The sequence below is a fragment of the Varroa destructor genome, unplaced genomic scaffold (genome assembly GCF_002443255.2).
Source record: "Varroa destructor unplaced genomic scaffold, Vdes_3.0 BEIS01000004.1, whole genome shotgun sequence".
Classification (NCBI taxonomy): domain Eukaryota; kingdom Metazoa; phylum Arthropoda; class Arachnida; order Mesostigmata; family Varroidae; genus Varroa; species Varroa destructor.
Genome location: NW_019211457.1, coordinates 43,639,609 through 43,660,551, shown reverse-complemented (window position 1 = coordinate 43,660,551; position 20,943 = coordinate 43,639,609). Strand labels below are relative to the sequence as shown.

Sequence of the window (20,943 nt, the reverse complement as noted above, 5' to 3'; positions counted from 1 at the left end):
TATTATCTTCCGTGCAAAATACAATGAAAGAGGACGTAATCCGATTACAGGCTACTGGGAAGTGGTCATATCGGTTAGAGAAAATTTGCGGCGGGGGTACTTAGTTGTATTTGAGGTTCTGGTTAGATAGTTAGTTTGGTATTTCAGCGACACGATGCTGTATGCGGGATGCACTGAAGGAGAAAAAGACCCGTGCCAGGTATAAAATAATTAAAACACTGTAATCAGCAGGTATACGAGTAATGAATGGGCTGTCGCAATGGATGCAGTCACCTGAGGTAATACGAAAAAAATCTTGTAGTTGATGTTGAACGAAGTTCAAGTTTCCTCATATAGACCCGAGCGCTGGTCATCTACGTGCATATTTAACATTTATTATACGATTATTGTTCAGTATATTGCTTTTGCGTACATATTGTACCGATACAAGCAGAACTAGTGAAGACACCAGTATCATTATCTATCGTTGGCGATACAAGCGGCACTGTTCGGAGCATTACATATGGAATCGACTCTGGTGCCGAGATGCGAAAAAGATACTAAAAATTTTAAACATAACGATTTACGGTATGAATCGCATCTCTCCGTGAAGACGATATCGTCACGAAAATACAGACTGGTCAGTGATGGCTGCGCGGAATTTTTGAAACGTCACAGGATGTGTGCCACCGAATCAGTTGCTTCGAATATTTCCGGCCGTCGAAACTCACCGTTATTGTACTAATGATTAAGACGTTTTCTTGTATTTGTGACAGGAGAGCTCTCGTAACCCCGCAGTGACCGAGATGGCCAGCAATGCGACGAACATTGTTGTTGGCGGGACACCCCCGAAACGGACTGCGCTCGTGAACAAAAGCTCGGTATATATCCTGAAACCGCGTACTTTGTCGACAGCTTCAAAAATAGAATGCAATTGTAGCTTGTAGACATATATACACATTAGTTGAGTATGCTTTTCTCATTCATATATGAAGTTAGCGGACATAAATCTTATCAGAACCTGCTTGACCGAATGATGTCCCTGCAATAGACGCGCATTACTATTTCGATCAGTTTGAAATGGGGCAAGACAAAAATTGAATGCTGATTCCTTTAATTACCCATTACGAAAAAATGCGAAAATATTATTTAGAATTGAAGAGTTGGTAAAATCGGAATTTCCCAATTAAAGTTGAACTAGAATAAATCCTACACCCGATAGTATTATCCGTAGGATTATATTAAAAACAAACATACAAATATTGCAACAGAAGCTAAAAACGGAAGCCGGCCGTGCGCTCCGTCTAGAATTCCAGGGCTGAATTCCATTGATATTTGTGGCTTTAGATAGGCTTAAATAATTGCGTTTTAGAGGGTACATTGCGAAATGAAAAGATAATTCCTTGTTTTGTACACACGTCCTGTAATCTATATGACCTTAGAAGGACCCAAAGTAGCAATAAAAATCGTTTCAGAAAAAAACAGGACCAGTCACGTAGATTTCGAAGCGCTGGATACGGTAATATCTAATTTATAATACCATTAACGAGTAACGTAGCGTAACAAGGTGGCATAGGTACGAAACATGGTTTCGTACTGGAATAAGCCAGCCATCTTGAACAATAACTCACGGCAGTACCACACGTAAAACTCAAATTATTTATTTCGGTTCAATGGGTATTTAATGGGAATAAAGATAAGATATTTAGCTAGCCAAATAAATGTTGTTTTTAAAATTGAGTGTGTTTTAGAAGACAAAATGTTTGATCTTGTTTACTCTTATTGCCAACGTGTTTTCTTGGTAAGAACCGGGACAAAGACGCTTTAATGCAATTACCTGGCACGTGAGTATCTGTAATAACCTGAAGATGAGTTACTGAAAAAATATTTATGGCCAAACAACTAACGTCAAATAGGTAAAATGAGTAGATACTTTATTGAAATCGCAGAAATAAAAAACCACTTGCTGCACGAAGACGTTTTCATGTGACCCTTCTAGGTTTCTCTTTCAGCCACACCTAATTTTTTCTCGAAAATTGATTGTGTATTGACCTGCTCACTGCGTGAGACACGAACGCCGTCCACAGGTTTATCAGATATTTTGTACCGTTATCTTCAAGCCATCTGCGCCATCCGTATGTGTAGGTCCAACAGATGATATCGTCGTTCTAAATGTTAATTTTTTCTGCAATCACCAAATTTTTAGAGATGTTCTGTTTTCTTCATGAAAGATTTTTTTGCTACAGTTTTGTATAACTTTTATATTTTTTACAGTAAGCGAGGGAAGACGCTCAGCACACAGCTCTAGTAATAATCGAATTCGGAATATGCGCCCCCAAGGGAATTTTGCTAAACAGAATTAAAGGTAATGGTAGTAGCTTTAACAGTGGCCAGATATTAAAAAAGTTGTTTCAGCTCCTTAATACAACGATGACATAGCCAATAGCTCCCTCAGGCTTGTTACCCAAGGACAATTTAGATATTTAGTGATCTTTCCGTTCCGCCAATGACCGGATTAATCAGAAAGCATATCGAAAAATGAAATTCAAGGCACTGGTGATGCCGCGTGAAGTTTAAGCAGTACGCTTTGGAGCTCTTATGACCAAAATATAGATATAATCGTACCATAGATAATAACTAACGTATCGATGTTGGGGTTTTCGATCCCTATGAAACGGCGCCCGGCGGAGATCAAACAAAACCGAGCAAATAAGACACACCCGTTTCGAAGACCTCAGCGTAGGTAGCGGCTTACGATTGTTGAATTCCCAACTTCCCCCAAGCCCTGTCTGCCCATCTGACGTACCTATTTGGGCGGTTAGGCTAATAGGGTTCCGCAGGGTGAACTAGGGATTCTCGTCGCGTCGTACTCTTCGCAAGCATGAACCCACTCAACCTAGTCGGGCAACGTGAGCATGGCCAAAGACTGACACGTGCAATCGACGAAACCCTTTCCGAAGTGTCGGGCCAAGGCTCTCTCAAAAGAGGTCCCGGCTTATTTGGCTTGATCAGTAGCGATTTGAGATGGAGCGTCTTAATGAGAATTCTTCTTTTTTCTTTTGTTTGTTTCCTACGGAATCTTTGTTTGAATTAAACTCAAAATTAATGACTTCGCTAATCTAGTAAGTAATGTTGGTGTATAAATGTTGTGTGTTTGTATGCATCAGATCCATAGCTTACATTGATGCTAACATAAAGAGCTCAAGACGAACAGATCAGCAAATGAGTACACGAGTCTGTGGATGTATGGTGTTTGCTGATCATGCCTGACGAAGGCTTGAGCACTTCATGAAGGTGCGTAAACGAGTGAAAAAGAACAGAAAGTAGAAAGTTTCAGATGCCACACATACAGTGCCAACGAAAACAGCACGTCAACATCATCCAAACAGGGCGAGAGGTTTAATCATAGATCATTAATAGTTATTCAAATCATTCGTTTGACTCATTACAGTAAATAGCAACCGTCGTAGTCCCTTGAAAGCATCCCTGCTAACCCTATCCAATATTCAATAATGGATAGGAATCTAGTGCATCACAGGACTGAGAGCAAAGCCAGCCGATCTTAGCTGAAACTATCAGCTTTTCGTAGAGTAATTAATACCTAAAGATTGGAAAGGCCCGTTCTACGCCGCTTAATGCCAATGCGATAGGCCTGCCTGCCTGCCTGCCAAGATGACTGACTCTTCAGAGGCGCGGGGGCAACCCACTGTGAAGATCATTGCGGGACCGGTTTGTATCAGTAATGAGTGCTTTCTATCGGAGAAACAACTATATCGCAGGATAATACACACATTTTATAAAGAGTAACTTGTTTGATATTAGTCGAAATATTATTATTTCCTTTTTTGTACTAAAATTAAGCAGTCGACAAATGAAAAACCTGAAGTTAACAAAAATATATGCAACTTCTGAAACTATAAAAACTAGAAAAGAAACTATAGAACGTGAAAAAAAATGAGACAATTTTTGACAAACTATATGCTATCTGCCTGTACCTATATAATCGTCCACTATGCCACGAAGTTACATTGCGTTAATCAAATGGACTCTAGCTGCTATATTCTATGATAGTTTTGTCCTAATTGAAAATTGATTAATCAGTTGATTGTTAAGGTGGAAAACGTCAGGTGTGCGTGCATTTAACATCTCCTTTATTCTACCTTGGGTAATTTTTCTCTGTATTTTTATCACTACTATAGTTATTTATTTTAGGTGAGTAGGCTCCCAAAAGTTCCTAGGTATAGCATTGCGACAATGCCTCATTAGTAGTCTAACCGAAGTGAATATTGCTGAACGTTTGTGAGCTTCTTCGGTGTTAGGTCTTTGAAACTACGTGCCATAGCTTTCTTAATTCTTTTTTTCTACATATTAGTAATAATTAATCATCTTCCTGATTTCTACCACGACGGGATTTGCTAGCTAGAGATATAATGGCACTTCAAGAGATGCGCATTATTACCAAGTTATTCAGTTTCTTGTGACCACTAACTGTAAAAACACGTAAAATGGTCTGGATTAGGAGCTGAACATAGTACATACACTTCGTTTGCTGCTAGGGGCCACTTAAAGCAACAATTAACAACAAGGCCAGGCGTACTACTCCAAAAAATCATGAATTATATATCCCGTATTAGCGATGAGAGTTGCGCTGAGCTCATCAGACACAGAAGATAGTGAGACGCTTTAAGTATCTGGAAAGAAGATTCCTACGTTCACTTATGAGGCTTTTTGGCGCGATGATTATTATGACAATGATATCGTTATTACTTGGTGCGAGCAGGTTATAAAGAGTCAGTCTACATACTTAAGCTGCTGGTAACAGATCGAAGCAGAGGAACATACTCGAAGATTACAGGTTTCAATCCCATTTCTAACAAAAAAAAAACTAGTTCCACATGATGACGTTAACAGGCAGTACGATAAACAAACAAAGACACTCAAAAATTACAGCAGAATTTAACTAATTGTGAGTTTTGGCACACATTCAAAAAGAAAATGCCCATAGGAGATTTTATCGATACATAGCAGATGATGCCCTATCAATTGGTGTTCTGGGTTCAGCTCTGTTGATTGGCCGCTGTGTATAGTTCTCAACCAGAAACAGAGCACATACATTTCGACTTCAGGCACTATTCTGAACGAAACTTATAATAACTGCAGCTTACTGGTTATATTTTGCCCGCTATCTTGTCAACTAATTCTCTATCAGTGATCTTGAAAAATATCCATCGCATGCTAATTTTTGCTAATACAGCAATGTGCTTCGTACAATTTTGGCCATCCGCCATTTTGTTTTTTCAATATGTAAAAAAGATAACACTGACCGTTAAGTACGCCTATATAGGGCAGTATCGGAACGCCAAAATATTGTTTGGATTCTCTCTGGGCACTCCCATTGTAATGTATGTTTAAAGTATGGTTGATATCAATATGGTGTATAATAATTGCGCGACGAAATTCGATTGATCCCGAAGGTTAGAAGGGCTGATATCGGTTGCAGATTGTAATTGATTCAGCTTTAATTGTGTTTCTTGATCCACCTGAAGTAGTATTCTACGTTTTTTTTTTGAGACTTAATATGAATGTTGTTACCTCAATCGTTTATCATTTCCTTTCGACGAACAAAAAAAGAAGCAGTGTTTTCTTTTAGTAGGAGTTTCTTAGAGGCTTAGACGATTCCGCCAAATATACACAAAACTGAATTATCTAAAAAAAAAAAAAGGTCAGTTTTTACATTATTGTAATGGAGGCCTGAAGTAGTGCTACGTTCATGAACGATTGAGGTCTAATTAAATGAAAAATTGAAAATCAAAGTAATATATTATATATGTGTAGTATAGTAGTAATATATATAGTGTATAGTAATATATATGTGAAAATATGAAAAGGATTCAACAACAATGGAAAAATAAGATGAGTTCACCATGGTGCAGAAATTGCAGAATGTTCCTAGAAATGAATTTTTTATTAACTGATAACGGCGAGCAAATGGGTCTGCGCTTGAGTTATCGCTAGGTGTGTCACTTATAGCAACAAAGCAATTTATTTAATTAACCAAACGGATGCAGGATTTTATGTTAGCTTTATACAGATAGAGTGCGATTTGCTTGGGTTTATATTGGAAACTCCGAAGTCGAGGTTACGCTAGCTGGGTGACGGCTTAATCGTGATACGAGTATCGCCTGGCTACGGCAAAGATACAAAGTTATTCAAACACGCAATAGTGTAACGTAATAAATTTCGAATTTTCCTCCATTAAAAAAAAACATGGTAAATAGATAAAAGCAAAAGATTAACCGAATGAACAAAATCATTAAAGCAGTATAATTGAGGCAAAATAACGGATTTTTAAGAAAATCGCAAAACCCGCACAGGTTTACATGCAGTTCATTTGTCAGCTGATACACAAATTATTTGGCTCACCATTATCAATAATCAACGTTAATATTATCATTTGGCCACTTGCGACATATTCCAGATAAGCACCACGGGACCAGAGACGAAGCGCAAAAATGTCACAAACAACCTGTGAAAAGTCGCTGATTTTCTGCTTTTAACATTTTTAAACCTATAATTTATTTACAGAGAGGCATTTATGAAGCACGTTCATCCATGCGAATCGACCTATCGGAAGATCAAGTCGCAATTATGCAGTATTTGCTGATCGAACGGTTAGATGGTATCGTAATTGCTCTATCTCTAGATAACACATTGTGAAGATAATTCACAACCATTAGATCGATTAGTTCTATTGTTGCTATTACGAAAAGCAGACCATTAAAAAATCGCGCCACACAGTAGCCATTTGTATCTTCGATTTATTTGCATAAACTTTGGACGGCGACTACGACAGCATAACCCTTCATTGTACAGGTGCAGCTGGCAACCCGTTGGACATGATGTTATGGAGTCCGAAGGGAGGTTCTTGGTGTACATCTACAGCGTAGAAACGGATCGTCCACCATCGTAGGTATTATTTTCGTAAACTTCTGAAAGTGCGACGTTGTTGGTACGTTTTATTTCGAAAACAATCTGAACTTATTTAGTATGTTTGGAATACTGAACGAAGGAGTACAAGCATTTGAAATTAATGCGCTCATATTATTATTGTTATCATAGCTTAAAATCTTAATGGTAGTTGAAGTGGAGCTGTGAAATAACAGTTTTATATATACTGAATTAATAAGAAAGTATCTATCCTATATATATAAATGTTGCTCACTAACAGACTTACTCTTCTAGTGGGACTAAATCTGCAAATGTGACGCAGCTCATTTACGATCATAGCGATACGCAGACAGTATTAATTAAAAAAATAATTATTGCATGGTAGTGAAGTCAACTCCCAAGGATCTCCAATTTAAGAAATATCTTCGCCTTAAATACTGAAATAAAAAGAAAAAGCTTATTTGGTTATAAAGAAAAAAAAATCAAACTCAGTACCCGCGAATTTAGAATTGTCTTTTTATGCGTGCCGTTATACAGTTTTGTGTAGAGTTATGTCAAAGGTAATTGTGTGGAATTACCGTTTACCTGTGCCGGAGAAGTAAAGGAGCTCTGCTAAGATATAGAACATAATTTACGGATCTTACCTGTAGATCTTACTGTAGATATTAGAAACACAAACGGTCTTGTGATTCAGACACAAAAGCGATCTCTCTTCCTCATCACTAAGACGAATATGGGTCCACCTTGTTCTGGTTCATCCAATTTTTTCTGGTTTACACAAAAATATAGCTTGCGGATCTAAGTATTTGAGGGTATGATATGTCCACAACTAATATAGAACAAGACCGCTTTCATTCCCAAGTAGATTTTTTTATTCTTATAAGAGCCCTATCGTTGTTGTGTCAACAGTGGGGAGATTTAGAACTTCCTATCCTGTACTCATATTATACTCTACAATTAGTGACGTCTGTCGTTATCTATGAAATGTTCGTGTAAATATTACCAATTCGTTCATAAGCCATCTTAACCTTTTGTTCTGGGAGAAGGTACTAAGGGCTCGGATAGATTTTGAATGCATTCTTGAGAACCCTTTCGTAACCTGGGTCCGCAAAGGTACGGAACGAGGAAGGTCCATTTCTATATTTGAAGGACAAAACGGTAATGTGAAATTTATAACCTTTTGGACAGGTGAGTGGAATTATTTGTATGTTATATGTTAAAACTGAATACAGGTACTAGATCTAACAAAATTATCCTTGACAAGTTTACGGATTCATAGCGCACTTACGGGGCAAAGTACGTTACTCGTTAAAAATAGACTGAGATTGAAAATAAACGATACCACCAGAAGGGCATGATCCTAGCCTGCAGACGCCTAGGTCGCGATCGTTTTGGGTGTTTGCATTGAGCCGAAATAATGTGCACGTGTTAAAGAAATGTACATCCATACTGAGCTGAACAGTTTTATAGAGCTCGTGCTTGCAAACCTGACCTGACCATGTTCATCTGCTCTTTAGATATGGTACCACATCGATCGTCTCGTAACTCGCAAGTGCCATAATCGCAAGTGCCATTTACCTCACTTGGTGCATACATCTGTGTTCTGTTGGGATGATCGATAAGTCTTTCCATTTACCAAACAACACACTGTTTCATTTACTTTTGGACCTCAAGAGATCTTCCTTGAATAGGAAGGCTTGAGCTTGCCTGACGGGTATTTTTTGCTGAATAGTCCTATTCGTTTGATTTAGTTGGGCTATATGGAGGAATTGGCTCGCATACTAAACTTTCTCAGGCAGTCTGCACTGTAGTAGTACCCCAAAACCCACAAATCATGCTTTTGTTCAAACAGATATCTTTTTTCGATTCTGAACTGTCCGTTTGGGCCCAACCAAAACTCCTTTAAATTGTTATAAAGGTAATGTGGTGCACAGTGGCTGTTTTTTTCTCTGTTTATTAGTTGATATTTTAACAATTGTGTTTCAGCATGAAGGGGATAGGGTTCACGTTGAACAATATACATTTTGCGTGTTGACAACTTAGTTATTATTATTATCCAAGTTTTTTTTTTACAGAATTCTGTAAGAGTTAATTTGCCGACGCAGCCAATGAAGCGTCTGACCGGACTGGAACGTCGATAACGCCATAGCCATACGGCTTCCTTTTCTGCATTAGACAAGAGAGCATTAAAGTACATGGCACTTTGACACTCCAACCGTCGCAAATGCCGCTGCGGCATCCACCGCAAAAACAAAAATTATCGTTTTTGATGATGACACAGAAACTATTCTAAGTGGAAAACCGACCAGAGTCGACAGGGTTCCGCTCAGAGCATTTGAACTTAGCGAAATCTGAAAAAGAAACGGTACTTCAGCTTATTCAGACATAGACCGGAAGCAGCGTCGGAATTCGTCTGCTAAGCTTCGCTGTGATATAGATAAGCTCGAGTTAGGATAATACATAGAGAAATACATTGTGACAGAGAACTTGTCAAATCAAAAAGAAGTTTGTGTAGTTGGCTTGTTTTGACAAAGTATTAGATTATGGAACTTCTCGCATGAATTATACACGATAACAAGCAGCTAGACATTAATATTTTCCGCAAATCGTGTCATTGTGCTCTGTGTTATTCTATAATAGTCAATGTTTCCCTGACTTACAATACTTATGCCTTATATTTGATTCAGTCGTTGGCTCCATATCACCACTAAACTCCCTGTCTGATTGAGTCACTTTATCAGTGCTTGAAAAGGATGCCTACCATCGTAATTATTTTATTTTGACGGATTCCAAATGGTGTTTACTGCGAAGGCTATCATGATTCTATTGATTCTTGGCCGCGAAATCCTTTCACGACGCAGAAAATATCTCTTGCCTTTAAAGTAGAAATTCCTCCTATTCTCATATTAAATCATCTTATTATTCCGACGTATGTACATGCAAGCTTCTATACAAGGTATATTTATATACGAATTCTTCTATCGACGATTGTTGTTTTCGCTGATCAGTTGTTTCGGCGGTGATTGGCACCTCCAATATCTTTTCATTTCATAACGCCTTCGGTGGCTAATATCACTGAGTCTTCAAATTTTCGCCGAGCTATATTAATATAGCGACGAATAGTATGAGACGGCTCGATAAAATTATTATTATAAGCAAGGGTTTTCCTACGCTGAGTTCAAATTAAAAGACATTTATGTTTGATGCCAGTCAACACTTTTATAAGGGAATTCCCCACCGTGGCTGGTTCAAGCCTTCCTCACCGAATCGACACCGCAAGGGAAAACGGTTCGATTTCATGATCAGTTGAAAGACAACAAGGTCACGGATAATGCCATGTTAAAAATCTGGGACAATTCAGTACGGATTTTGAGATATACTGGATCATTTATAATATTCAATGCGTCCTAAAGCTAAGCGGAATTGAATGGGCGATTGATAGGACACGATTTACGCTAGCGGTCCTTTTATCAAAAAAAAAACTAAATAAATAGATATAGTAAGCTCATCTAGGAGGACTTTAAGCATGTTGGTTTATGTTTATTCAACATGTTGTTCTTGTCGTTCTGTAATATTATGCTCTACAACAGTTACTTTGATTGTTAGTTTGGAATGAATCTATGACCAAAGAATAAAAAAAAAAAAAATATAAACCGTCCAATATGGTTTCGCGTTGGAAGGCAGAGAGGTGGGACAGAGTAAACAAACACAGTACTAGAAGGCATATCAGTGCTGCCGCTGTTGAAACTCCTTTAAAAAATGATTAAATTACCGGACGTGGCGGTATTTCATTGAGACATAGCAATGTTACACAAGCAAACTGGACAATACATGCCAAAAGAGTATTTCCTGTGAAGGACCGTTATTCCTGATTGAAATCTTTTGTTACTTCAAAGGAAATATTCACACTTCTTAAACGTACAGTTGCGATGTAAAACTCTACATATCTATGCCGCTGAAACTGAAAGCAAGTCGCACTTATGCCTCAGAGGGTTCAAGGGGCAACGTATATTTAGAATACAAAAATATATGCAGTTCTAACGACTAATATAATAATTTCTATAATTAATGAGGCAATTGCCGTTAAAAATGCTTAACTATGCCATTTTCCTTCGTCCCGTATAGTTCATAAGCTAATATTAACAAACTAGAAATGGAATATTTGAAAATAACTCAGGTGGCTTTAATAGATCCTCGCATGGCTATTTACCTGAGCAGAGATCGTGCGATATCAAGTCTGTCTGTAAGAAACATATAGACCAAACGGACTTAGCAAGAAGCACACAAGCGTGGGTAATATCGTCTCGCTGTCTGACACAAAAAAAAATGACACAAACTACAAAATAGGACCAGGTTCAAAGGGTTTATCTGTCATAGAAAATCGACTCTGCCAGTTGTTTGTTATTATATTATAGAAATAACAAATCTATTATTATTTCAATTGTAAACAACTCGGCTGCTTTTGGCTAAAGATTAATGAAGACTAAATCTGTATAGAGAGGACTCACGAAGAGGATGTCCGTGCAGTGTGTATTTCGAACCACAGACCTTACTCTGAGAATGGTGTCTACATATCCTAAGCGGTCCAATTATAGTGAATCTTCATTCAAAGGCTTGTAATTGATTCACTATAAATACTAGGTCTGCCAAACAAATCTCTACTTGATTACCTTAATAGCTATTTCAATGAACGTGTCAAAAACCTTCTATCATCATCATCACATAGTATATTGACGGATAAATATCGCGCTGACTAGGCGTAACAAGGCTGTAATACGAAAACAACATTGATTTATCATCAGATTGCCGTTAAAGAAATACCGACGCTATGAGTGATGACAATGCCGCACGTTCTATAAATGCGTCCGGGAATGAGATTGACGAGCATTCTAAACACATTAAAGTTAAGGAATGGTTTATTTAGCAGGACCCAGACAACACAGTGGGGAATTATTAGCCGATTACGCTTGAAATATTTAGGGGCTAAAACTGATCAACATAAACTCGTTCATGGCAGGCCCTCAGGACTTTGACTTATTGGAGTGCTATAAGAAAATCAACCGCGCAGTGATTAGCCTTGTCGTTCAATTAAGTGATGGCTGATCATCACTGACGCTCTAGAAAGGTAGTCTTTTCATGTAAATGTGCGCAGAAGTAACGGAGCATCTGCGTTAGTATTGTATGTGTTATAGCATGATGTTGTTGGACCTTTGTACAGCACAGAAAAGTATTACGATTCTGTCCGCCGTTGCGTAACGAACGTGGCCTTGAGGCTTTTGCGTGGTTCTGTACGCTTTGATTTGATGAAACTGTATGATTGATTATCAAGTGTTTGCTTATCTAGGACACGTTTGTTGCTGAAATCGCCGTGTCAAATGAGAGCTTGTCTAGTTTATAATAAACTCAGTTTATTACTATAATATATTAATAAGCTATCCGAGAATAAAGTGTCACGACATCAGTGGGCCATCCGGTGTAGATGCAAAGTATCGTAGATATTATTTGAAATGTTCAAGCTCTTTGCGTTTGTTTACTTAAGCATTTATTTTTTCCAAACATATTTACTTAAATATTTTATTATATTTCGGTTTATGTAATTGTGCATTGAATGCCATGTGCCCGACACATAGAAGCCACACGAGAGGTATATGTATGAATATTATTATTATTAGATTGTAATGAAAAACGCAATGGTTTTAATTATATATTTTAGTAAGTATTAATGATGAAGCGAATTACCTCGAGTCACCAGAGTTTTTTTTTACAGAATCTGAAAAGCGTCTCGATGCAGCCGTCCGGATACAAACGAACCTTTTTCTATGCGGTTAGTAATAAGACAAGTAATAATTTATTAGAAAATAAAGTTACTTTTTGGTTCGTATTATTTATACGGCGTAATTTATTCAAGTAAGTTCCTAAAATATCATAATTACCCATGCTGGAGTATTCGTATTTGGCTTACACATCAATCAATAGTTTAGAGGTATGTTATACAAATTTACACTCGAGTTATGTATTTTACGAAACATAGAATTTCAAGAACTTCCGCTCCTTTGGCCTTTTGATGGTGCGGCCTTTCGAATTGCATTCCGGAACTTGTAGGTGTTTAGACAGCCTGCTTTGGCCATTGAAGGCCACGCGTAGCGAATGTGTGATTCGTCGCAGAGATTTCTGCACCAGTACGGGCAAATGTCCAGTCTCAGAAATGTTCATTTAGAGCCTGTAATAGGACCTCTGTTTGTGAGGTACGTATTATTCGAGAGCTCAATTGGAATACATAAAATCGTGCTTATATGCGTCTTTTTCTTTAGTTTGCGAGCATTAACTCTGACCGAAGATCAGAATCTTATCTGTTTTTTCTTTTAAGTATATTCGCTTTCGGTCTTACAAGCCGAAAAAAAAGAAAAAACTTCTTTTGTTTTTAAGAGGAGAACGCGCAAAACACGTCAGAAGGTTCAGCCCGAATACAAAACCGTGGGTTGCTCAAGATAGTCCACGTCGAGCGAAGTAAACGACTGCACGAATATCAGAGCGTCATGAGACTGCTAGTAATAGACATCATATACTTACTGTAGCAAAGGCTAGGCAGAAGCTGGTCAAAAGGTAAAGAGTAGACTTTTCTAGAAAATAATGAATTTACACAGAGTATATTGGAGCACCTTTCTTTGTTTAACAAAGCACATTTTTTTTTTCGAAATTTTGGTGGCTGCCACAAGTTTGAGTAAATGGCAATATTTCCAAGTAAGAAAAATACAGTCTTCAAGCTACCGGTGCTGTTAAGGAACCATTAAAACCAAGTCTTACGTCAGCCGATAATATAATATGCTGGCTAATAAATTTATAAGACGTTTCAAAATCGTTTATAAGTTTATAGTCGATATTCCCTATGCGAAACTATATGTACCTTACAGTTTGTATGCGAAGTTTAGTTACTATAGAGGCGCTGTATGTACTGTTGTTGTTCTTGTTGCACTTCGACACTGCCATTGCCGAACTGTATTTTAAATTTCGCGGTACACCCGAGATGTTCGTTCACATCGAAAACAAACGGAGTGCAATGCACAGTACGCAATATGTCAAACGTAAGACTGGCAGGCGTCTTTTCTACGATCCTCTAAAACTGGAAGGATTGTTACTGCGCTATAGACGACTATTAAAAGTCGATTCCGTTCATTATATGACAGCTGACATCGTTTCGTGAAAAATAGTCGTCCGAAACATGGCTTTCACGCTAAGTCTTTACGTAATGTACTCTACTATAATCATGGAGTGATTTTTTTCATTGCATAAGAGATATGGCTATGAATAACATAGGGGGGCATCGACTAGGTCGGGCGTGTGACATTAATAAGGCTTTTGCTAGCGTACGAATATATGTGGTTACACAATGATTACATCGTACTACGTGGCAAAATGGAATAGTAAAGGATCAATGTTAGACAATTTAGTACTCTGAAAGTCAATATACTATATAAATGTCATAGACTTTGGAAAGGACAAATACATTTGCGCGATTGTATTTCCTGTGTCGTAGCCACAAATATAGGGCAGACTGAGGCAATTGTTAAACAAAATAATCAATTTCCGATGTGTGTGGATGTCTGTAAGGTTTAAGTCATTTTTCATTTAAATAGTGTCGTTGTGTTATATTAAAAACGTGCCTATTGGAATCTTATGATAGGTGTTCATTGTTTATGATTTAAAATTGATATAGAATAAATTTTATTTTCCCTAGAAGGAATATTGAAATACACAATTTTCGAATTTTCTACCTAGATAATGAAGAAAGTGTATTAATTTACCGGTTGAAAGTTACTATCTAAATATATGATATCACTGAAAAGACAGACATCTTCAATATCGTATTATTATTACCCAGTAATTTATCATTTCCCTTACAACTACATATATATATATATATAACAAATGGATGTTTTCCCATATAAATATACAAATATAGGGCGGCCGCTAACATTTTACAAAATCTCGACAGAGTTTGTCCGGTGACATGTCCTCCGTACAAGATTAATGTGTAAGCTAGAAACCGTTTGAGATTGCACCATATAAGTGGATAAACGGTGTCTGGACTAACTAGTCGGCTTGTTTGGTACACGATGTTGTTATTGAGTTTTTTTTTCGACCTTCAAGACAGTTAGTGTGTGTATACCGTATGCTAACCGATTTTCTATCTAGGTGAAAAATCACCCATATCCGAAAAACGTATGCATGTAACGCGATGCAGAAATATACGGTCGATTTTTTTTACCTAGCCCAAGATATGGTTTTTTTTTTTAAATGTTTTTGGGGTGTTGACTAACTTATGTTATCTCTTTGTAGCTAACCACTGGCGAGTGGCTGTGATCCATATTCGTATGGAGATTATTATTTAAAAACCGTATAAAACAATTGTCTAAAGCGTTTCGTCATATTTAATAGTCTAGGGTAATAGTAACAAGTACTGCCATACTAATTAAGAATGCATCTGTTTTTTTCGTTTTAATGGCTAGTCCAAGTCGGCGTAATATCAGCTGCATTCTTCTATTTTGAATCTCGCCGGCAGGCCGGTAAATGGTCCACGATAATCAATTTCATTAACTATACGAATTCGGAAATAAGGTAATTTCTTTCTCAGAAGAATCAAAAATATGATTCAATTAAAATGAACCGTAATTCACCATATTCCTCCATTTTGGAATTAAAAGCAACCTATTCTTCATTACAGACGCTTTAATGAATAAATAGACGCTTTAAGTTAGGACCACGTCGAAAAAGGCGTATTTCAGCGACTCGCTTATGTCCTGGCCTAACTTGTGGTCTTTAACGGGAAAGCACTGTCATCATTTTATATGACAAATGTGTGCTGAGGACGGCTGTGTAATACACTTCAGTTATAAGCTAGTGGAAAGTTGTTTCGTGCGTACGGCTGGGGTGTATAACGCTCCCGTCTGAAAATGTAGCCTTGTTTATGTTTGAAACGTATTTCTGGTACAGCTTTAAGAACTGACGATCTTGTTGATCTCGTTAATGTTTTCTTGGGTCAGAGAAGGTACATCAGCTTCAATTTCAGCGCGCACGTTAGCGATCACTTGATCAACCTGGGGAGCCATACTCTTCGTAGATCTTCGGCCGAGCTCGGAATCTAGCCAGTATGTTGTCATCACCCCTTTGCCCTGCAAGGCAATGGCAAAGTTGCTCACAATAACTATTTACGCAAGCAGATAGTCTCTATTCAAATGATATTATTTAGCACAGTGACACGAAAGATTGATTGCAAGCGGGCACCCACCTTAACTTGGACGTCTCCTCGAAGAGTAGAGACAAACGATCCGAATCCATCCAGTATTTCCTTGCATCTTTTACTAATGTGAATTTTCATCGCTGCTAATGGTTATCGTTAAGTAAGTTAGTATTTACAATGAAAATATATAACGAACAACTGTGTCTTTGCCCCAACGCACTCACTGGCTTAACCGTCAAAATTGTTTAGGTATTGCCCCATTAGGGCACTCAATCTATTTGGTTAAAAAGAACTATCAGCTTGTAAAACTGACATCACAACTGAATACTAAGTAAGAATACGGTAAGGCTACTACGCAGTAAATGTTTTATTTGTTGAAAAAATAATTTCGAAAATCAAAATTTAACCGAAACGAAAAATAACCCGCTAACAGCCAGGTTAAGTTCCTTGAACAGGCCACCAAGGTTAACCTAATCAACATACGTTCGCCCGTCGTCTCCATACGCGAAGCGGTATTTACTGCGTCGCCAAATAAGCAATATTTAGGCATTTTGAGACCAACTACACCAGCTACACAGGGTCCTGAATGAATGCCAATTCTCAGTTGTAGCTTCCGCTTGGGTAAATGCCGAATTTTGAATGTGGTCAAGTTCTCACGAAGTAATATAGCCATTCGGGCTATTTCTCGTGCATGCTCATTTCCGTTGGGTATGGGCACGCCGGACGCCACCAAGTAGGCGTCGCCAATCGTCTCGACCTATTCGAAAATCAGACACAAAAATTGCATTTTCACCGAATTCTGTGGGTAGGCTTGTATTTTTTGTTGTTGAGAAAACCAACTGATCAACCAGTGTCCTCCAGTAACCCGCGAGCGTGGGAAGTTACTCTGTATATGCTAAAAATGATAATCTTCTAATCCACAAAGATGATCATCTTTCTCTCATGTATTTTATCTATATTTTTTTTTCTCCAGGGCTCAGCCGTACACTATTCACGTTCGATTTGCTTATCTACAAAACATTATAGAGTAAGAAAGAGCTGTTAATTATTGATGTTTATTCAATTACGGCGAACATATATGTAGGAAACGAGCGTTCAGTTCTATATAATTTTACACCTAAATGCTGTAGCCTGCTATTTAAATTGGATACATTTTACTATCCGAAAAAAACTAGATAGTAAGCATTAATAGAGGCCATTATTCCATAGAATATCAATGAACTACGCCAATAAATGCAACGCAATTTAAGTCTCATTCTATTACCTGAACGAACCGCGATCTTCGAAGATTTTTGTTCTAGAAGTGGCGGAATTCTTATCACCTATGATCTTTTTGGCAAGGGCCGTCAAAAACCGTTAACCTCGTACCTTATAAACGTCGTGTTGCTCGATAACAGCGTCGAACATTGTGTAGAGATCATTGAGTAGTGTTACAACTTGAAGCGGGGAACTTTCCGACGAAAGTGTTGTAAATCCTACGATATCGCTGAAGAAAATTGTTACTTCTTCGAAGGATTCTGGCTGGACATGAGATCCTTTCTTGAGCTCGTCGGCTACGTACCTGGCAATGGACATGCTTGCTGTAATTGTTAACATTGGAGAGTACGTATATGCCCCACAGGCCGATTACTTACCTTGGTAAAAGCTGGTAGAGTAATTCATCGGTTCGTTTTTTTTCCTCAATGAGCGACTGAGTTTTCTCTTCTACTATGGATTCGAGATTGTTTGCATACTGCTCCATTCGTTGGAGGAGGTTGTCAAAGAAGTTTTTCGATGACATTCCCCTGCGGACGTCCCAATAAACCAAGAAGAGTTTGTGCAAGCAAACGCTGTTAGCGTGGCCCTAACGTGGAATGACCGTGAAACCTCTTGCAACTTGAATCTAGCTTTTATGTCATGGGCTGAAGTGCTCTCAAAGAAATACATCCGTTTCACTGTTCAGTACATAATTTGTAATCGAATATATAGACAAAGGACTACTTGTACGTACTTGGTGATCTTTTTAATGCGAGCTTTCACCTCTGCGATCAGCGGACGATCGTTGGGATTTTCAGCCCAGCAGTGCTTCATGAGACGCAGAAGTTCTTGTGGACACTCATCTGCCGATACCTCAGGCCGGAAGGGCGGCACCACGCCCATCTTGACACGATCAAGAATTTCTGGTCATCAGAAAACGACTCTGCTATTTAAAGGGAAGCTTGGCTCGCCCCAAAATATACTGAGTAAAAATTCACGCAGAGAATGCATACTTCGAAACTAAGTGTAAAGAACGGTTTACTAACCTTCTGGTTCGAGGTTGACCTTGGCCCTACCTAGGCGCTCGATGGATTCAAATGGACCGCAGCGTGTGATCACTTCCTGAAGCACGATAGCCAAACTGTAGATGTCTCCCTCTTTGGTTCCATTCAGTCGGGGATTGCGGCTGCGCAAAATTTCCGGCGCAGTCCAGAAATACGTTCCTGAAACATGTTTATTGGTTTGTATCGTTCTGACTCGACTACTGATGGTTACAGTATTAATTATACTGATAGCCTGCTCACTGAAAACTCATAGGAATGGCTCGTAATAACGTAAACGGAAAAAACGACAATTCTCATACTCAGATTTTTGATGTCCGGCTCGGGAATTTGTTCCGCCAACGACGGAAGGCCAAAATCGGTTAATTTGACGACGAAGCGACTATCGATAACACATTTCGTGCTTTTTAGTCGTCCATGGAAACCAATCGAAGAATTATGGAGGAAGTGAATGCCCTGAGTACGACGAATACAAAAACAACAACAACAACAACAACAACAACAACAGCATAACAGTTTATAGTTCAAAAGATCAAATATAGATATCTACCTAGGGATAGCACATATGTACCTTTAGTACCTCGCCTACGCTTTCCTTCGACAGCGCGTATATATATGAAATATCGCATGCCTATTACACGATATATAGATAACGGCCAGTAAAAATACAAATTGTGCTTTTTTGGCATTTGTGAATTGTACATTTTTAGAATCCTCGTCTTGTCATCAGAAAAAATTCCCTGATCTAGCCGGCTTGTAGCAGGAGACCGATTGAATTTAACTAATGCTTGAGTGGGCTCGATCGACTGCTGCAGCATTACTGCACGGTATAGAGGATGAAAACCTAATCAGTCTAGAACGTCACTGATTTAGGGTTAAACCAATACTAAAAAATGTAAAGCTCCGAACCGTTACTTCGTACACCTTTAGATCCGTAGAACCGTAAAATGCAACTTATAGCCGCTGGTTGATTTAAACTACAAATCATTAGTGGCTAATCGATGTATGTCTATGAGTTACTATTATATTATCTATTATCTGTCCTTTTATGCCTAACTTTGATCTGCTTGTAAAGCGATCCACCGCGTTTTACACACTTAACTAGATCATTACGAGTTACCTGCATCGGTGCATGTACGTACGTCCATGAGCGTTCGTGCATATGTTAACAGTTGCTGTATGCTGAAGTCTTGTAGCAGTGTTATTCCAACTGCTTAATGGTTTGTGTGCTCAAAGTCGGTCTATTTGTCTATCCTTGTATCTGTGTGAATGTTTACGTTTCTGTGTGCCTTTATTTCCTTTTTGACTGCTTTTGTATTATTTGCTTCGCTTCGGTCTCTACTTATTCCGTATTTCTAGCTCGGCAATGTTCCAGCTACAGCCCTCTATCGTATAATGTTGAGCTAGAGATTAGTCAGTCGACCTTTCTCTACTAGACACGAACTAAGCAAGGAGGCCCGCAGCGGTCCTGTTTTGACATTTTGAAGGGCTGATTTTCGTCTCGCTATCCGTCTATTCACAAAGGCGCTCGGTGCGTAACATCGTATTCATCAAGTCCTCAATCTCTTACGATTCTTGAAGCAACAGGCCCAACCACTAATACTCGATAGAGCAAAATACATGGAAGGAAGCAGCGTAATACGCGTTAGCAGTGTTATTGGATGGTAGAAAAAACCTAATTTAATTTGAAAAACGGAAATCAGAGTTTATCATCACTTAATCATCTGTAAGTTCTACTTTGCGGGCACAATCTTTGTCAATCAATGTTTTGATGTCCTTATATACATATATATACATATATATATATATATATGGAGACGTTGAATGTGTTTAACGTTCGTTATCACCCACTAGACTCAGGAGTATGTGCCGGTCTGTGTGTGAAAGAATGGAAACAGAATCATTACAATTAAGCCAAAATTGGGCTCGTCAAGTAGTGTTTCCAAAGTTGTTCTTCATTTTCTGATTAAAAGGTCCTTGCCATAATATCGGTCTTCAAAACGTACTTCTATAACATTTCTATTTACGACGATGTCCTCTCATTACTTTGAGATTATTCTTCCGATTGAGAGCTTATAGGTCTGGTTTTGTGTTACAATCCATCTCGGAAATAGTCCATCGACATTTTAAATGATTGATTCGCATTTGGTTAGAGGCTGAACGTCTACGCGGCCATGGTCTTCGTGAACAAATAGTTGGATACATGAAAGGCCCATATAGTTATTTGGCGGTCAGACGAGTGGCGTGTGCTTCAAAGTAAATACTGCTAAGTAACGGGTCTGTCTGCGATAGTTGTAGATGAGCCTGACCGACTAGCTGAAGTTCAATTCACTTTGCTGTAAATATAATTTAGGTTCACTGTCGTCTGCCAGAGGATAACCACCATCAGCTAAGGTAAATAAACCGAATTTAATCGAATTCAGACTGTAAGGAAGTTCATCACGTACTTGGTGTTTGTGTATGTATGTATGTATGTATATA

General features: G+C 38.3%; 1 protein-coding gene across 3 annotated transcripts in view; it reads right to left on the bottom strand.

Annotated features, from left to right (window-relative positions):
* Window positions 1–14,780: 14,780 nt before the first annotated feature.
* LOC111249086 (atrial natriuretic peptide receptor 1-like) overlaps window positions 14,781–20,943 on the bottom strand; it is a 16,565-nt gene continuing 10,402 nt past the window's right edge. For 2 of the 3 annotated variants that reach the window (XM_086986697.1, XM_022802439.2), the window contains exons 12-19: window positions 18,765–18,918; window positions 18,448–18,624; window positions 18,156–18,324; window positions 17,800–17,949; window positions 17,534–17,726; window positions 16,649–16,922; window positions 16,214–16,305; window positions 14,781–16,097 (exon numbers count right to left, since the gene is read on the bottom strand). In XM_086986697.1, coding sequence (XP_086842823.1) covers window positions 15,921–16,097; window positions 16,214–16,305; window positions 16,649–16,922; window positions 17,534–17,726; window positions 17,800–17,949; window positions 18,156–18,324; window positions 18,448–18,624; window positions 18,765–18,918 — 1,386 coding nt within the window. In that variant the 3' untranslated portion in view covers window positions 14,781–15,920. Of the gene's footprint in view, window positions 16,098–16,213; window positions 16,306–16,648; window positions 16,923–17,533; window positions 17,727–17,799; window positions 17,950–18,155; window positions 18,325–18,447; window positions 18,625–18,764; window positions 18,919–20,943 lie in introns of those variants that run through there. The other variant, XM_086986698.1, reaches the window with a different exon arrangement.